We start from the raw sequence: 20,649 nt of genomic DNA on the forward strand, positions 1-20,649 counted from the left end.
ATATGTGTATATGTATATGTATGTATATATATATATATATATATATATATATAAGAAATACTTATTTATTATTATTATTTATTTATTTCATATATATATATATAGTCAAGTATTTTCATATATATATATATATATATATATATATATATATATATATATATATATATATATATATATATCATGCATATGCATGTACAGTAGAGGGCAGTATTGTCCTGTTTAAGAGTGTCACAACATTGCTGTTTACGGCAGACAAACTGCTTTATGGTAGACAAAACGTGACTGCTGTTGTTGTGTGTTGTTGCCACGCTGGGAGGACATTAATGAAACTGCGTAACAATAAACCTGGAGGGGGCGTGGCCTCCAGCTCCGCCAGAATTTCGGGAGATTTTCGGGAGAAAATTTGTCCCGGGAGGTTTTCGGGAGAGGCGCTGAATTTCGGGAGTCTCCCGGAAAATCCGGGAGGGTTGGCAAGTATGCTTTAAACCACAGATGAGGTGGCGACTTGTCCAGGGTGTACCCCGCCTTCCGCATGCATACTAGGTCGCGTTGCGCCGGCGGGGGTGAGGGGGTCTTAAACGACCATATATATATAAAGGTTTATTTGAAATAGGGACAGATACAGAAACATAGATATCTGAAACAGTTATCCAATGTATGCATGGTGGTTGTTACCATGAATTGATTAACGTGGACCCCGACTTAAACAAGTTGATAAACTTATTCGGGTGTTACCATTTAGTGGTCAATTGTACGGAATATGTACTGTACTGTGCAATCTCCTCATAAAAGTTTCAATCAATCAATCAATCCATGTAGCCAAAGTTAATTTACAAAGCTTGTCCCCAACAACAACAACACAGATCTAACCTCGTTAAAATAGGAAAATAAAAAGAATGAGGCAAAGAGGAGTCGATAATAATGATGATAGTAATAATACAGACTAGGGCTGCAACTAACAACTAATTTGATAATTGATTAATCTGTCGATTATTACTTTGATTAATAATTGGATAAAAGAGACAAACTACATTTCTATCCTTTCCGGTATTTTATTGGAAAAAAAACAGCATACTGGCACCATACTTATTTTGATTATTGTTTCCCAGCTGTTTGTAAAATAAATAAAGGTTTATAAAAATAAAATAAAAAATAGCCTCTGCACATGAGCATAGCATAGATCCAACGAATCGATGACTAAATTAATCGCCAACAATTTTTAGAATCGATTTTAATCAATTTAATCAATTAGTTGTTGCAGCCCTAATACAGACAAAGTGCAATCTAGATAAAAGCCAATAATAATGCAGCTGAGATAGGCTCCAGCACCCCCCACAACCCCAAAAAAAGGGACAAGCAGTAGAAAATGGATGGATGGATGGACTTTAAACCATAACCAAGCATGCATCACTGTAGCTCTTGTCTCAAAGTAGGTGTACTGTCACGACCTGTCACATCACGCCCTGCCTTATTTTGAGTTTTTTGCTGTTTTCCTGTGTGTAGTGTTTTAGTTCTTGTCTTGGGTTCCTATTTTGGTGGCTTTTCCTCTTTTTTTGGTATTTTCATCTCTTCCTTTGAGCGATATTACCTGCATCTACTTTGTTTTAGCAATCAAGAATATTTCAGTTGTTTTTATCCTTCTTTGTGGGGACATTGTTGATTGTCATGTCATGTTCGGATCTACATTGTCTTTGCTCCACAGTAAGTCTTTGCTGTCGTCCAGCATTCTGTTTTTGTTTACTTTGCAGCCAGTTCAGGTTTAGTTTCGTTCTGCATAGCCTTCATTTTCATTTATTTATTTATTTCAGGCAATGACATAAAAAATAATAAAAATAAAAAAGTGCAAAGTTGACAACACATTATAATATAAATTAATATAGTGCAAAAGGTAATGTATAGTATGTAATGCATGATTGTCCAGTTTTGCCTGAAAGGGAGTGGGAAAAAGATAATTTATTTAATCCCACCCCCGACTTAAACAAGTTGAAAAACTTATTCGGGTGTTACCATTTAGTGGTCAATTGTACGGAATATGTACTTCACTGTGCAACCTACTAATAAAAGTCTCAATCAATCAATCAATCAATTCTCCATTCAGTGATTATTCACATGAGTTTCACTGTTACTTTGTTTAAGGATTATAATACAAATGTTGTATCATAGTGGCATTACCACAGGTAACAAATATTATTACACTGTAACAATAATTTGTATCAACAATGTAGGAATAATGAATACACCAACAATGGTAATAGACAAAATACCAACAATGGTAATAGACAACATAGCAATAATGGTAAGGAAACATTGAGCACATGATAACACTTTGAGACAAAGTACAACAGCAGGTCAAATTAAAGACCCTCATCTCTATATATGAACCAGACCCAATGTTTGTATAATAGTTTAAATCGATTAATAGTTTGGCATTACTTGTGTTGTAAGTCCAGTTTGTTCCATAGTTTTACTCTGCATACAGACACACAAAAACGTTTACGAGTGGTTTGAACCTTCCCTAAGCTTCAATGCCTTTTCTTAGGGGCACTCACCTTTTGTTTATTTTTGGTTTAAGCATTAGACACCTTTTTACTTGCACGTTACCTCCCGCTGTTTCCGACATCTGCAATGCAATTAGCTACCTGCTGCCCCCTACTGATATGGAAGAGTATTACACGGTTACTCTGCCGAGCTCTAGACAGCACCGGCACTCAACAACAACACATCATTTGCAGACTATAATTACTGGTTTGCAAAACATGTTTTTAACCCAAATAGGCTAAATTACGGTAGATAATCTCCCACGGCACACCAGACTGTATCTCACGGCACACCAGTGTGCTGCGGCACAGCGGTTGAAAAACACTGGTCCAGCATTCTGTTTTTGTTTACTTTGCAGCCAGTTCAGTTTTAGTTTAGTTTTTCATTGCCATCCCTAACCTTTAATGTCTTTTGTTTATTTTTGGTTTAAGCGTTAGATACCTTTTTACCTCCCGCTGTCGTCTGCATATTGTGATCACCACAAACCATGTTCCTGACATCTAATCATTGAGTATTACACGGTTACTCTGCCGAGCTCTAGACAGTACAGACACTCAACAACGGCACATTATTTGCAGATTATAATTACTGGTTTGCAAAAAATATTTTTAACCCAATAAAGAGAAATTACATAATCTCCCACAGCACACCAGGCAATATCTCACGGTACACTAGTGTGCCGCGGCACAGTGGTTGAAAAACACTGGTCTAGGTCGGGGATGGTGTTTAAAGGCAATATTAGGGAAGGGGGAAAACAATAATGAATGAAGCAAGGCTCTAATGGGATATCTTAAGATCACAGGTTTAATACTTAAAGTATAGGTTTTTATTTTTGTATTTTATTGTTTTTTTTTTTTCTCTCCCCTTTTGTTCTGTGTGGTTTTGTGTAAATACATATTTGATATGTATGTGCCAACATAGGGCCCCATTCAGCAACCGTTCTTAAGAACAAATTTTGTTCTTAGGCCCACTTACGAAGTTTTTAAAGGGATTTTTGTATTCACCAATGTTTTCTTAGCTGGGATTTGTTCGTAGGTAAGAACAAAATCTACGAGTGCTCCAGAGCACTCTTAGGGTGGCCTATTTGTTCTTAAGTGTGACAAGTTCCCTTACTTATATTGTTTAATGTTAAATTAATATCATATATATATATATATATATATACCTAGATAGAGATAGATGTGTATATATAGATAGAGATAGATATAGAACAGACAGACAGACATATAGCAAAATGAGCAATATATAGACATTTCAAAATACACGCGCGCACGCACACACACACACGCACACACACACTGCAAGATGGCAAGATGCCGCAGATCGTGCCCTGGGAGGGAGCGCATATTTCACAACCATGTAGACCTATTTGCCCGAAGTGACGAATATTTATTTGAACGCTTTAGGCTACCTCAGCAGTCCCCCCTTTCTTAAACTTACGTTTTGACATTATGTATTTCCCCCGTGGTACAATACCAATTTCTCTTCTGTAATCTGTTTGTGTTTTCTCCGTGTGTTTGATGTTTGGCTTTTCCGCCAGAAATGTGCCCTTATATGGGGAATTAAGGGTGTTTACCTATGCAAATTACGGAATTAAGGGTGTTTACATATGCATATTGGAGAAATAAGGGTGTGTTTATATGTAGATTATGATAGACACGCACACGCTAACTATTTGGCATTCAGCAATTTAAGAACAGCAGGTGGGAATAATTTGGCCATTTAAGAACACGTCATGAATTTGAATGGACTCCTCTTAGGAAATCACTTAGGAAGAAAGATAAGAGGAAAAGTTAGGAACTTATTGCTGAATGGGGCCCATAGTCTGTAACCTAAGTACTCACCCTGAGGATACACACTCCAGTACAGTAGGTGGAGGTATGCACCTATAATGTTGCTTGCGACCCGCCATAAAATGAAGAATAAGAAGAACACTAATTGTATATTGTATCAGGATGTGCATTGTTTTCCCATGTTATTGGTGGTTTATTCCTTTTCCTTTGCTGTTTTACTTCCTAGATGACGAGTCAGGAGGTGCGCTTGTGTGGTCTTCTTCTGCGAGAGCATTTTGGAGAGGTGGTGGAGAAAGTAGGAACACATCTGCTCAGAGGCGGAACACAGAATCTAAGAACCATCCTTCATGAGACTGGCATCTCTCTAGACCTGGTATCACTACTACTTTCATATTTGTTTTTCTAATGTGTTACTTTCTCCGTGGCCGTTGCATTTGTGATCCTGTTTACCTAAATTAGGGTGTGATTGCATTATTAAAAAAATAATAAGCAAAAAAGGCATAATATTCTGGGTACGTAACAAAAAATGTCAAATGCAAAATATAGACACCATTGCAAAGACCCAGGAAAAAGCTTTCTAATGGTATTTGAACAATTGTGATAAGCCAAAACTTGAGGACGCTTTTGAAGTTAAAAAAAATATTGCTTTTTTGTCCTGGATTATCCGTTTAGACCAGGGGTCTGCAACCCAAAATGTTGAAAGAACCAAAAATAGAAATTTTAAAAATCTGTCTGGAGCCACAAAAAATTAAAAGCCTTATGTATGTGTTATAATGAAGGCAACACATGATGTAAGTGTCTATATTAGCTATATTAGCCTACTATCAAAGGCTGACGCAAATCTTCGTTGACAGAAATTTTGTATTTTAATTTTTATTCTACACATTTTTGCATCATTGGAAATCATTAGTAAAACAGAGGCTTCTCACAGGATGAGATACCTTCTGGAAATAACTGGCTCAGAATGGCCAAAGGTATAGATGTGTGTGTCCTAGTTTAAGGAAACGGCAGGCTGTCTTCTTCTGATGGATTTATTACAATCTTTGCAAGCTGGGTAACGTTTGCTGTGGTCTGGAACAACATGGCACACAAACAATTATGAGAAATGCAGCAAATATTACATACAGATAATGTGTCATGAGACATGCAAATATAAATTAAATATACAGAGGACATAAGTAAAGGTAATTAAATGAGCTCAAATATACCTACAAACGAGGCATAATGATACAAAATAGTACATACAGTTAGCCCAAATAGCATGTTAGCATCGATTAACTTGGAGTCATGGATTGACCAAATATGCCTGATAAGCACCCCAGCAAATCAACAAAATCAAGAAAGCTCACCAAATATTTTACGCACAGCATAAAACTTTTGGTGGACAAAATGACACAAAGAAGGAGCGGCATAAAACACGTCTTTCTGTGGCAGCATCGGAGAAAGTTGTACATTTAAACAAACTACGATGAATTCGGGGATCGCTGAAATCAGTAGGACAAAACAGTGCTTACCAAATACTCATCAGTGAAGCACGTTTAATATAAACAGTGGGATTTCTAACGAACAGAAACTATAGTAAAACAAAAACAACAAAAAAATTTTCATCTTTTTCCATCTTTGAAAAAGCTCCAGAGAGCCACAAGGGCGTGAAAAAGCTCCAGGGAGCCACTAGGGCGGCGCTAAAGAGCGGCATGTGGCTCGAGAGCCGCGGGTTGCTGACCCCTGATTTAGACAATAGAGAAATGTGTGACCTGCATTTTGGAAAGTGAACTTCAAAACAACATAGCTCCCTTTACTATTTGTCATAAATGCATGAAATAAAAAGTAAATGTATTAGGTAAACCAAATAAAATCACTTCATGGAAAAAAATATATATATATATTGTTTAATTTTTAATTATTTAAATTGAGTTGAGGAGCAACGTTACAATTACCAGAAAAATAGCTCTTAACGTCCATATTTCATGGAATTTTCAAATGGGGTTTTCAACAGAGGGTACCTTTTTGAAAAGGCAAATCTAAAAACAATCTGTTTACATAAAAAAAATCATCATAAAAAAGCCATTTAGAGCAAAGAACAGCGCTTTATACTATCATACTATCTGATAAAAGCGGAGTTTTCTTCTGAAGGAAATTTTACACAAAGGCATTGAGCATCATGGCTGCCGCCTCGAAAGGACATTCAAAAACTAGGATGGAATTTACAGACTGATTTCATATTTTCAGGATTTTAAAGACAGACATAAATACAAATGCTAGTATATATAAGTAAAGGGACATAAGCTTATTTTTGTGTATATTACTTTACTATATTGTGACGTAAAATTTCACGTATAATACAGACCCGAATGTTTCGACATCGAGGCACTTCCAGAAAATTTGAACTACGTCACAGATAGATAGATAGATAGATAGATAGATAGTACTTTATTGATTCCTTCAGGAGAGTTCCCTTAGGAAAATTTAAATTCCAGCAGCAGTGTACAAAATTGTAAAAAGTAAATAATGGGGGTATAAATGGAAACAAAATAGAAAAATATTACAATAGAATAAAAATAAAAAGCAACAATGAGAATAAAAATATAACAGTAAAATAAGAATATAACAAGAGAAACTAGGCAGTCGTGACCATGTTATGAAAAAGTATTGCACTGTTATTGTTTTGCATCCCCTGTCATCCTAGTACCCCCCCTCCCCCCCAGAGAGGAGTTGTACAGTCTAATGACGTGTGGGACAAAGGAGTTTTTGAGTCTATTAGTCCTGCACTAGTCATCCACCTGTGTGCTCGTCAATTGGTACAAAAATAGCCTTACACGGAGAACACGACGCACATCGTAAATCACCTCAAACTGGGTGGTCACAAGCCGCCGCAGTCATAGAAATAAGTAGGTCAGCTGCCGATTGTCACGTACCTACTAAATATTGCAGAATGAAGTAGTGATTTATTAGAAAAGGGTCATGACATGATGTAGACTACAGATATTCTACTAAATTGTTTTAGAGTCCACATTTCCAGAAAGCGAAGGACCCGAGGGGCTTGACTTCTCCCTTCTCCATCATTCTCAGGCCCCTTCTACACTAAGTCGGCTAAGGTTATCCAGGGTAAATCCCACCTAACCTTATCCTTGTCCACACACACACAATGGTCGTTTAAGACCCCCTGACCCCCGCCGTCCGCCGGCGCAACGCATGCGCGGAAAATGCGCACATCATAGTCACTGTCAGTGTTGCTTTGTGTGCAAGTTCTTAAATGTAACTTATCTGAACAATATCCAGTGTTGTGGTATTTCAATTAACTGGAATCCAGTGTGCTGTGGGGCTCTATTGTAGTGAATCACACCTGAGACATCCATCCATCCATCCATCTTCTTCCGCTTATCATAAATTAATCAAATCTTTAATGGACACGTGAAAGTAAACAATGTGACAAAGAACATTTTACATCATTTAATCTTTAACACTCTTTTGCTTTCACCTTCATTTTCCATTTGTTTTTGGTGACTTTATATACTCTGGACCTAGACGTTGAGTCCACGACGTACATGGCGGACAATAACTGATACAGTCTGCTTTGCCAGTTGTCAGGTTCAAACACCGAAGTATCTATTACACAAGACAAGAAGAAGGTATCAGGCAGAGACAGAGTTCAATTTTGCTCATGAGGAGAAACGTTTGGCGCTGTACACTCAGTTAGTTTCACCCTACGCTCTAAGGTACAGTCCCATGTGCTCCTCTATTTATTCGGGAGTTCCCTAGTTAACATCACTGAGGCTGCTTCTGAAGGGAGGGGTAATGCAAGCAGCCCCAGTAGACACAATACGTGATTATTCAGAATGGACATGTGCTGATACTCGTGATTTCGCCCTGTCTCTGTTTTGTCTGCGTCCTTGGCTGTCAGCAGGCAGGGTCTGGAAACAAACTGCTGATGCGAGACAACTTGCAATGGAAGATTACAAGTTGTGTGCCTTTGCACAGATAGAAAAGTACAACTTCAGCACAATTGATAATAACTATAGCAATGGCCTTTAAGCATAAGAGTTGTGTGATAACTTATATATAATTATTCTAACACCAGTCCAAAAGCATTCGCCGTTTTTCGTAGTCTTCCCTTGACGGCCAGGTAATACAAAGCACACGCTACCTTTTTCTTCATTCTCATTGTCTCTCCTTCGACAAATGGACAAAGTTCTTTCGGTAAGTAGAATCACAGCTGACCTGGACATTCGAAAGTTCTCTTGCCGTCTGAGATGTGTTGTAGCCCGAATAGCTGCAATCGCGCGTTTTCTTCTCTTAAGGCAGCGTTTCTCAAAGTGTGGGGCGCGCCCCACTGGTGGGGAATAGAGACATGACAGGTGGGGCGTGAGGAACGGGAGGGAATTTCACTTAAATTTTTTTATTTTTTTTTAGATTTATTTTTTTTTACTATGCTTTCATTTTCTATACACACTGTAAATCACTTTGTGATTCTGTCTGTGAAATCCGCTATATAAATACATGTAAATTACTTATTTTTCCTGTAGGCTTTAAATTTCTAGGTAGGAGCAAAAGTTTGACAGACATAGCAACAGTAACTAATGGGGGCGGGGCTGAGCGGAACAAATTTGTCGAGACAAGCGCAGCAAAATTAAAAGCTGTCCCACTGTCAAACGACACAGTTGCGAGACGTATATGCGACATTGCAAGTGATCTTGAGGAACAACTCGGAGACAAATGAAAAGAATGTCGTTTTGCTTTACAAGTGGACGAAGCTACTGACAGCAATAAAGACTGCCTGTTCATCGCATACGTCCGCTTTGTGAATGGCGAGTCACTGTGCGAGGATTTGCTGTTTTGCAAATACATCAAAAATAGAGCCTCTGCTGATGAGCTGTTCAAGATAATGGACAGTTTCCTCAAAGAACACGACCTTAAATGGGAAAACTGTGTGGGCTTTTGCTCTGATGGCGCAATGACCATGGCAGGGTCAAGAAACAAGCTGCAGGCTCTAATAAAGAGGGTTGCGCCAAATGCACATTGGACACACTGTGTCATTCACCGGGAAGCACTCGCGTCAAGGCAGCTCAGCCCCGAACTCAATGAGGTTTTAACAGATGTGAGCGCGGTAAATTTGATCACAACACGACCACTGAAAGCGCGACTGTTCTCTGCACTGTGTGAGGAAATGGGAGCTGATCATACAGCCGTGCTGTTTCACCATACTTGCCAACCTTGAGACCTCCAATTTCAGGAGGTGGGGGTGGGGGGCGTGGTTGGGTGTGGGGGCGTGGTTAAGAGGGGAGGAGTATATTTACAGCTAGAATTCACCAAGTCAAGTATTTCACATATATATATATATATATATATATATATGTATATACATATATAAGAAATACTTGACTTTCAGTGAATTCTAGCTATATATATATATATATATATATATATAAGAAATACTTGACTTTCAGTGAATTCTAGCTATATATATATATATATATATATATATATATATATATATATATATATATATATATAAGAAATACTTGACTTTCAGTGAGTTCTAGCTATATATATATATATATATATATATATATATATATATATATATATATAAATAAGAGAAATACTTTGAATTTCAGTGTTCATTTATTTACACATATACACACACATAACACTCATCTACTCATTGCTGAGTTAAGGGTTGAATTGTCCATCCTTGTTCTATTCTCTGTCATTATTTTCCTAACCATGCTGAACACCCTCTCTGATGATCCATTCTGCTTCGTCTCCTTGTTGTGTGCGCAGTTGTGCACTGCACTCTCTAAAAGCCCTAGATGTTAATGTCACATATGCATGTACATTAGATGGCAGTATTGCCCTGTTTAAGAGTGTCACAACATTGCTGTTTACGGCAGACGAACTGCTTTACGGTAGACGAAAACGTGACTGCTGTTGTTGTGTGTTGTTGCCGTGCTGGGAGGACGTTAATGAAACTGCCTAACAATAAACCCACATAAGAAACCAAGAACTCGCCCTCGATCATTCTACAGTTATAACGTGATTGGGCAGGCACGCTGTTTATATTGTGGGAAAGCGGACGTGAAAACATGCTGTCGACACGTCACTCAGGTACGCATGAATTTCGGGAGATTTTCGGGAGAAAATTTGTCCCGGGAGGTTTTCGGGAGAAGCGCTGAATTTCGGGAGTCTCCCGGAAAATCCGGGAGGGTTGGCAAGTATGTGTTTCACAGTGAAGCAAGGTGGCTCTCCCGGGGCAAAGTGCTGTCACTTGCCCTGTCTTGCCAAATGCATAGCTCCTCCTTTTTTTTTGCAAAGATTGCAAAGTGGCACTTTTATTTTATTTATTTTGAACTTGATGCAAGTTATTTGATTTATTATTGAACTTGATGCAAGTTATAACACTTTTATTTGATTTATTATTGAACTTGATGCAAGTTATAACACTTTTATTTGATTTATTATTGAACTTGATGCAAGTTATAACACTTTTTTTGATTTATTATTGAACTTGATGCAAGTTATTTGATTTATTATTGAACTTGAACTTGATGCAAGTTATACCAGGCAGCACAGTGGAAGAGGGGTTAGTGCATCTGCCTCATAATACGAAGGTCCTGAGTAGTCTTGGGTTCAATCCCGGGCTCGGGATCTTTCTGTGTGGAGTTTGCATGTTCTCCCCGTGACTGCGTGGGTTCCCTCCGGGTACTCCGGCTTCCTCCCACCTCCAAAGACATGCACCTGGGGATAGGTTGATTGGCAACACTAAATTGGCCCTAGTGTGTGAATGTGAGTGTGAATGTTGTCTGTCTATCTGTGTTGGGCCTGCGATGAGGTGGCGACTTGTCCAGGGTGTACCCCGCCTTCCGCCCGATTGTAGCTGAGATAGGCTCCACCACCCCCCGCGACCCCAAAGGGAATAAGCGGTAGAAAATGGATGGATGGATGGGCAAGTTATACCACAGCTGCACAGTTATTTTATTTATTATTGAACTTGATGTTATTTTATGTTATTGAGTTTGAATGTATACAACTTGATGTTACTTGATGTTCAATAAATTTTAAAATGTTAAGCTTGGCATTAGCGTTCTGTTGGGGCGATGGGGTCAGGTGGGGCTTGAAAACTCCCCCTTGTCCAAAGTGGGGGATGACAAAAAAAGTTTGAGAACCACTGTCTTAAGGTATTCATGTGTGATTTCCACAAGCTTCTGTACATGTAGCAGAAGGAGAAACACGGGCATGTCTGGATGACTCGCCTCCATATTTGCAGTAGTTATCTCTGAGTTACGAAACCGCTTTATTATGAAGCTGGCTGTGGCGCGTTCTTTCTGACGTCACTTACTGTGTGGGGCGCGGTCTTTCTAGCGTCACTTCCTCTCCCAACTCAGTTTGTAAACGATCAATGAGTCCATACAAAGCTAAGCACCGGAGATTCAAGAAATAGACGCCGCACTTACCCGTGTAAAACATTATCCAAGGAGGGGAACCTTAAACGAACTAGTGTGGCCGAAACGGGGCTTAGGCCAAATAAATATTTGTTTAAGGGTTTATCCAGATTAATGTAGACATAACCTTATATTGTATATCCCGGAGAAACAGCATTTTGTACAGTAGACACTTGAATTTGGTCTATTTATTTTGTCAGTTACAGGAGTGCTGTGCTGTTTTTAAGGACCTTCTGCAAAAAAGCTAGTAAAAGATCATCTCTGTGAGATCACTCTAGTGTTTTTAAGAATCTGCTGCAAAAAAGTTTTTGGAACTGAACTCGGGGACCACCAGTCGAAGAGCCCGAATGATGAAAAAGAGACAACCTAAGATGGAACCTTGAGGAACACCACTAGTATATATAAAGTTGAACAAATAACTACTGATTGCATCGGAAGTAAACAAGCTACACAACACATTAGTTACATAAATCACATTCTGAAAAAAACTGCCATAAAGGAGAGGACCTATAGGGGTGCCTTGAGGAACGCCTCAGTTATGAAAAATTACAAGTTTGGACCGCAGTGTTCTATGTTTGCTAGCAAAGTTAAAATGTCACTGCAAGATCTGCCGTTGTGTTTACACAACAGTAGTCCAAGTTCCTCTATCCAACAGGAGCACTCTATTGTTTTTAGGAAATTGCTGCAAAAATGTTTGTCCCCCAAGTTTTGAACTGAACTTGGGGGGCCGGTATGGTGTCATCACCGGACTGGATTTGTCTTCCGGGCCGCCACGTGAAAGGCCCTGATGTACAGCATATGTTTAGAAAATACATATAACAACAGTAAGGTTGTAATTGACAATAAAAGTAGTATATGTAAAGAATTACTTTTTAAAATAGAAAACAATATTACATTTGTTTTAAAGAAAACACCATAAGAATTTTGCTATATTTTTTTCTGAGCAAAAACAAATACAGTGGAAGCTCGATTAGCGAACTTAATTGGTCCTTGAACATGGAAGAGTTCATATAGTGAAGCATAGTTCCCCATAAGAAAGAATGTAAACATGAATAATTGGTTCTAGCTTCGACAAAAGTCCCAATTTTTGACTTTGAAAACATTTTTTTTGTGTGTGTGTGTGTGTGTGTGTGTGTGTGTATCCATCCATCCATTTTTTCTACCGCTTGTATGTATGTATATATATATATATATATATATATATATACATATACATATATATATATATATATACATATACATATATATATATATATATATATATATATATATATATATATATCTCAGACAAAGGGGGAAATGGATCAACAATTTTCTTATCCAAAAAACACAATAACAGCAAGTTGTCAACGCGTACACACACAAAGTCCCTAGTGCTCTCAAAAACGTTAACGACCATGTTGCTACAATATTTAAAAAAAAGTTACCAAGTCAAATAATTTTTACCCGGCTGTCCGCGAGCGGCAGACGACAGTGCGTCATGATGGAGAGAATGGAGGGCAGGCAGAGAGAGGAGGGTGCAGGTAGGAGGGTAAATATGTGTGGGTTCCCTCTCCTCCCTAAGTTTAAGTCCAGCATGAATCCTTCCGTCTTTCCAGGTCGGTTTGTTGGCTTTTTTTGGGCCCATATTGAGTAAGCACAATCTGCGAAACAGGATGTGACGTAGGGAGCTCCGCCTCTCCAAGATAGCCGCGCCACGGGTGTGCTGTACTGCACAAGAAATTATGTCGTCAAAATGGCAGCGCCTTAAGGCTTCCAGCAGCACACAAAATGAATGAATGAATGAAGTGTCGTACACAGAGACATGGTTCTACACATATTTATTGACTCTATCTAAAGGTTTGTTAACCGAAATGTTCGCAAATAGTGTCCACTGTATTACAAAATTAACTCATAATTTACAGGGATAAAGCATAATTTACAAGAAAATAAAAAGATATTTGGAGAAAAAAACTAGTTGGATTAATTAATTCTTTATAAGAACCATATATGGTTCTTATTATTTCAAAAAGCAATATTACATGAAAACATTTTTGTTTAAAAAAAAAAAAAAAGGTCATAAGGAGAAAAAAAAGCATATTTTGTTTGAGAAAAAAAACTAATATAACAAGAAAATAATTTTTCCTGCAAAAAGGCTGCAATTTAAGAAAGTATAATCCTATCTTTCTCTACATAGTTACTGCATATGAATGCCCGTAAATCTTTAACATTTTAATATGAGAATCTTTACATATACTGTTAAAACTACAAATAGCAGTTTATATCAGACTATATATTTTCTGCATACAGGGACAGGGTGTTTTAGCATTTATTAGCATAGATCGGGATCGGCAACCCGCGGCTCTAGAGAAGCATGTGGCTCTTTAGCGCCGCCCTTGTAGCACCCTGGAGCTTTTTCCAAAATTTATGAAAATGGCAAAAGATGGGGAAAAATTTATTTTTTGTTTTAATATGGTTTTGGTAGGTGGACAACATTTCTAACATCTAATTGTTAGAACGGCCCCTGTTTAGTATGTTTGTGTTCACTATGCAAAGCGAAAGCCATTTATCAACAACACCCAGAAACGCTGCTGGCTTTGCTTGGTCCCAGCTCATCTAAGATGGACTGATGCAAAGTGTAAAAGTGTTTTGTGGTCTGACGAGTCCACATTTCAAATTGTTTTTGGAAACTGTGGACGTCATGTCCTCCGGAACAAAGAGGAAAAGAACCATCCGGACTGTTATAGGCGCAAAGTTGAAAAGCCAGCATCTGTGATGGTATCGGGGTGTATTAGTGCCCAAGGCATAGGTAATTTACACATCTGTGAAGGCACCATTAATGCTGAAAGGTACATACAGGTTTTGGAGCAACAAATGTTGCCATCCAAGCAACGTTATCATGGACACCCGTGCTTATTTCAGCAAGACAATGCCAAGCCACGTGTTAGAACAGCATGGCTTCATAGTAAAAGAGTGCGGGTACTAGACTGGCCTGCCTGTAGTCCAGACCTGTCTCCCATTGAAAATGTGTGGTGCATTATGAAGTGTAAAATACCACAACGGAGACCCCGGACTGTTGAACAACTTAAGCTGCACATCAAGCAAGAATGGGAAAGAATTCCACCTGAAAAGCTTCAAAAATTAAGCAAAAAATAATTTAGTTTCTCAGTTCGACATTAAATATCTTGTTTTTGCAGTCTATTCAATTGAATATAAGTTGAAAAGGATCTGCAAATCATTGTATTCTGTTTTTATTTAGGATTTACACAACGTGCCAACTTCACTGGTTTTGGGTTTTGTATCATTTGGATGCAAAAATATACATTCCATATATTGTTTGGATAGGTTTTATGAAACATTTCCTCTTATTATTTGCGCAATTTACTTTTTTGCAACAATCTAAAAAGATAACGCATCTTTTTCCTTACTTCCAAGGTGAAAAAGTCCCTCTGTGTGCTCATGCAGCACGGTACTTGCCTGTTCAGCCCAGGCCGCAAAGGACCCGGGAGCCCCGCCGAGTACCGCAGCAGCTGCGATGTCATCCTGAAAATCCTGCGTTACCCACGCTACATCTACACAGCCAAGACCCTGTACGGCGACACCGGAGAGCTCGTTGTCGAGGAGCTGCTGCAGCGAGGTCACATGACCATGAGCAGCATTGTGAAAATAGTGGCGGATCGCCTCACACAGACAATGGAGGGTCAGTATCACAGAATGGAAAGAGTAGTCCAAATGTTCCACGTTACAATCAGCATCTGTTGTCATTGCCATAGATGGCCACAGCATGGACTACAATGAAGTAACTTCTGCCTTCTCCAAACTGGTGGAGACACATTTTCTTCAACGCTGCCCTCCGGTGGAAACCACAAGAAGCGCGGGCAGCGCAGAATCCGCCTCTGCAGCCGATACTCCCGTCGCCATAGTCGCCCCCGCCCCAGAGAGCTTCCCCGACTGCTACAGGATGCCGCAAGTGACGCTCGTTGGACGAGGAAAGAGGCAGCTGGAGGACGCCGAGGAGCAGAGCAATGCAAAGAAGGCCAGGATGGATACAGCGGTGAGTCTTAAAACCTAAAACCCTTATATGGCTTTTCGCACGTAATGATGTAACTACGCCCGTATGTACAAAACCCAAAACCAGTGAAGTTGGCACGTTATGTAATTCGAACAGAATCCAATGATTTGCAAATTCTTTTCAACTTCTATTGAATTGAATAGACTGCAAAGAAAAGATACTTAATGTTCCGATTGAGAAACTTAATTTTTTTCCCCAAATAATCATTAACTTAGTATATAATGGCAGCAACACATTGCAAAAAAGTTGGCACAGGGGCATTTTTACCACTGTGTTACATGGCCTTTCCTTTTACAACACTCAGTAAACGTTTGGGAACTGAGGATACCAATTTTTGAAGCTTTTCAGGTGGAATTCTTTCCCATTCTTGCTTGATGTACAGCTTAAGTTGTTCAACAGTTCGGGGTCTCCGTTGTGGTATTTTAGGCTTCATAATGCGCCACACCATTTTCAATGCCGCACTCTTCTACTATGAAGCCACGCTGTTGTAACACGTGGCTTGGTATTGTCTTGCTGAAATAAGCAGGGGCGTCCATGATAACGTTGCTTGGATGGCAACATATGTTGCTCCAAAACCGGTATGTACCTTTCAGCAGTAATGGTGCCTTCACAGATGTGTAAGTTACCCATGCCTTGGGCACTAATACACCCCCATACCATCACAGATGCTGGCTTTTGAACTTTGCGACTATAACAATCCAGATGGTTCTTTTCCTCTTTGGTCCGTAGGACTCGACGTCCACAGTTTACAAAAACAATTTGAAATGTGGACTCGTCAGACCACAGAACACTTTTCCACTTTGCATCAGTCCATCTTAGATGAGCTCGGGCCCAGCAAAGCCGGCAGCATTTCTGGGTGTTGTCGATAAATGGCTTTCGCTTTGCATATTAGAGTTTTAACTTGCACTTACAGATGTAGCGACAAACTATAGTTACTGACAGTAGTTTTCTGAAGTGTTCCTGAACCCATGTGGAGATATCCTTTACACACTGATGCCGCTTTTTGATGTAATACCGCCTGAGGGATCCAAGGTCCGTAATATCATCGCTTACGTGCAGTGATTTCTCCAGATTCTCTGTACCTTTTGATGATATTACGGACAGTAGATGGTGAAATCCCTAAATTCCTTGCAATAGCTCGTTGAGAAATGTTTTTCTTAAACTGTTGGACAATTTGCTCACGCATTTGTTCACAAAGTCGTGACCCTCGCCCCATCCTTGTTTGTGAATGACTGAGCATTTCATGGAAGCTGCTTTTATACCCAATCATGGCACCCACCTGTTCCCAATTAGCCTGTTCACCTGTGGGATGTTCCAAATAAGTGTTTGATGAGCATTCCTCAACTTTCTCAGTCTTTTTTGCCACTTGTGCCAGCTTTTTTGAAACATGTTGCAAGCATCAAATTCCAAATGAGCTAATATTTGCAAAAAACAACGTTTTCCTGTTCGAACGTTAAATATCTTGTCTTTGCAGTCTATTCAATTGAATATAAGTTGAAAAGGATTTGCAAATCATTGAATTCTGTTTTTATTTACCATTTACACAACGTGCCAACTTCACTGGTTTTGGGATTTGTAATAACTTTGTGTTTTTAGCTAATAATAGCGATTTGGATAGGTAGGGTTAGTCATCCATCCATCCATCCATTTTCTACCGCTTATTCATCATCGAATGTATATTTAACATGACTGCAAAAAATGTTTCTTTTTTTTTCTTTTGTAAAAACAGAAACATAAAAAACTAAATATGTTTACTGTAAAATGAACTACTGTAAGATTAGGCTGTGTGATGTTTTTTTTTTTTCCAAAACTACTATTAACTTTCCTTTAATTGCTCAAACCGTTTATTCCTGTAATAATGATTCCGTACATGGCAATAATTCCTTTTAAAAATGGTTCAACCTGTGTTTGACAATGTGCTTCTTCTGCGCTCCCCTCTGCGTGTGGTTTCAGACTCATGGTGATGAAGGCGTCTACTGGCAGGTGAATTTCGAGAGGTTCCATCTCCACTTCAGAGACCAGGCCATCATTGGTGCTGTGGCCAATAAACTAGACCAGGTCAGATGTCTTATCAATTAAATTAAATATGACAGTACAGTTGTTACAATCCACCATGTTTTGTCAACAACACTCATGAAGCTGTGTGTATACGATTTGTTCAGAGGGTACGACACGCCTTCGCCAACGCCGCCTTCTCTTATTAGGGATCAACATTTAATTCAAAGTGAATCTTATTACACGTCAATTACTTTCAGCTCCAATAATACTCCTCTTGTCTTTTTAATTACTATTGTTTACTCTAATGCCAACAAGCTAACAAATAGTCATGTAGTTGCTCACTGGGTTGACAGAGTTTTAAAAGGATAAACAGTATTTACAATATATCCATTTATTTGTTGCGGCCTGCCACATGTAAATTTGACTGCCACATACAGCTTTGGCGCTAAGTAGTCTAATTTCATTGACAACCTGGTCTAGTAAAGATAAAAAAAAAAAAAAAAAAAGATAAATATATAAAAAACATTTTCTTGAATAAAAAAGAAAGTAAAACAATATAAAAACAATTACATAAAAAAATTGTAATTAATGAAAATGTTAGTGGACCAGCAGCACCCAAAATCATGTGTGCTTCAGGGACTGTGTCCCTTGCAGACTGTGTTGTTCTATGTTGTGGGAACCAAAGTATTGGTAGCAGAAACAACCAACCCCTTTTGTGTGAGTGGGTGTGGATGAGTGTGAATGGGGGAGGGAGAATTTTTGGGTTGATGCACTTATTGTAAGTGTATCTTGTTTTTTTTATGTTGATTTAATTTAAAAAAAAAAAGTAGTCTCCTTCGCTGATAAACACATTATGATGGGACTGTCTTTGAATGTACTGGTTGGTTCTTTGTTACAACTTCATTGATGGCATCGTAACTTCGCTTCTTAACACACCTTTTTCTTTTTTTATTTAATGAATTCATTCCCTACACAAAAAAACACAAATATAGCATCCCCAATACAATATTGTCGTCTGAAAAAAAAACAATGGTAAAATTAAAAGAAAAGAAAAGAAGGATTGTGTATGTCTGAAAAGGAGCAAGAAGAAGGCTTATGTCACAAAAATGATATTCTGATTCTTTATCAACACTACCAATACATAATGCCCTTTATATAACAATATTTGCTATATAATTACAGGATACATATCATATAATTCCATCCATAAATGCTCACAATAATACTCACTCATCATTTCATCAAATGGTATTTGTATGAATACATTAGTGGGGCCATTTGAGGCCTGCAGCTCCAGTTTTGTTGGTTTGCAGCAACAAAAACAAAACAAGTAAAAAAATACATAATGTAGTGAGAAAAAGCAGAATTGTTGATACTACTTCATAAGTAGGGCAGTGGTTCTCAATTGTTTTTCACCAAGTACCACCTCGGAAAACACTTGGCTCTCCAAGTACCACCACACTGACCCACATTAAAATACAGTAGTGTAGTAGGCCTAAGTATTCATTAGAAACAAGGCAGAGGTATTTAACAAGTATATGTAATATTATTGGCCTCTGTTACATTACACACAGTTTGAACAGTAACACTGTCTTTGAATATAGGAAAATAAAATACTGTACTTGAATAATGAAGCAAATCAAATTAATTATTTAATTCAGTGAGTCTTTGTTGTACCACTAGATGGGAGTTTAGTTGGGGAAATACCAAACTAGGATGTCCCGTTCCGATATAAGCGAAAATAACATTGGATTATTGCAAGCTCGATATAGACATAGTAAGTGTCCTTAACTGAACAATAAACACATTTGTCAATATAAACAAATACCAAATAATATTCAATACAGATATAAAGTCTCCAAGGCAGTGGCGTGTTAAAAAGTATCCAATAACAAACGTGTCCACATCACTCAACTTAATAGATTATTGTAGCTACTAAGTACTGCCAAACAACCTTAAAGACAGCATAGGTCTATTTCAGACAACAAATAGGTAATTGTTTTTCATTGTTCTCTGTTTAAGAATTTTCACTTGATCAAACCTTTTCTAACATTCCACATATCAAAATAATACAATTATGTAAAATTTGTTATGATGTATCGTATTGATATCGGTATGGGTCTAAACTTAAGGCTACAATATCGGTGTTGTAAAAGAATATTAATGTCACCTGTAACGCAAAGCTGACACAAAGTTATATATTTAAATATATAATGTCTATTTTAACCTTTTTTTGCAAAATAAAAAAAACAAACATTTATATATTTTTTTTTTTACTATTCTTTGAGCACTTTTCGTCCCTTCTACTGCGTTCATAAGTATTATGTGCACAAGTATCATGGCTAATTATGCAAATTAGAGAATTAGAAACTTTGCACAGACGGAGGAAAAACCACATCAACAAACTGCTGTAGGTTTAAAAATACAGTCAAGAGAAAATGTGCAAGCATCGGCAAGTTTTGCTTATGTCGACAGCCGCTGATGTTGACGCCAGTCAGCCAAGCCAAGTACCATTGTATGTACGTTTTTTGAATGGCGGGCGTGTGTGTCTTCCACCTCAGACCAGCAGTGAGATAGTGAGGACCATGCTGAGGATGAGCGAGGTAACAACTTCGCCCACGGCCGCAAACACAAAGCCCCTCGCCGCCAACGAGATCTACAGGTCCCTGCCAGCCACCTATAACATCCCTAGACCCATTTTGGACCAGTACCTCACTCTGCTGGTGGATGACCCGGTACGACTTCATCATTTTATTATGTGTGGTTTAAACCAGAGTTTCTTAACCATTGTTGGGCCGTGAGCGCCTACTAGAGGGCCGCCAAAAAACAT

The 20,649-nt window shown here is 38.4% G+C and overlaps 1 protein-coding gene across 3 annotated transcripts in view; it reads left to right on the forward strand.

The window, feature by feature from the left end:
• The window catches only part of polr3c (polymerase (RNA) III (DNA directed) polypeptide C), a 72,388-nt gene that overhangs the window by 16,196 nt on the left and 35,543 nt on the right, over positions 1-20,649 (forward strand). For all 3 annotated transcript variants that reach the window (XR_009817600.2, XM_061982921.1, XM_061982922.1), the window contains 5 exons: positions 4,558-4,704; positions 15,185-15,449; positions 15,523-15,803; positions 17,775-17,879; positions 20,381-20,554. Coding sequence is in view for 2 of the 3 variants with exons in the window: in XM_061982921.1 (XP_061838905.1) it covers positions 4,558-4,704; positions 15,185-15,449; positions 15,523-15,803; positions 17,775-17,879; positions 20,381-20,554 (972 nt within the window). In the remaining variant the exon portion in view is untranslated. The remainder of the gene's footprint in view (positions 1-4,557; positions 4,705-15,184; positions 15,450-15,522; positions 15,804-17,774; positions 17,880-20,380; positions 20,555-20,649) is intronic.

Source organism: Nerophis lumbriciformis, linkage group LG21, assembly GCF_033978685.3.
Source record: "Nerophis lumbriciformis linkage group LG21, RoL_Nlum_v2.1, whole genome shotgun sequence".
NCBI lineage: Eukaryota > Metazoa > Chordata > Actinopteri > Syngnathiformes > Syngnathidae > Nerophis > Nerophis lumbriciformis.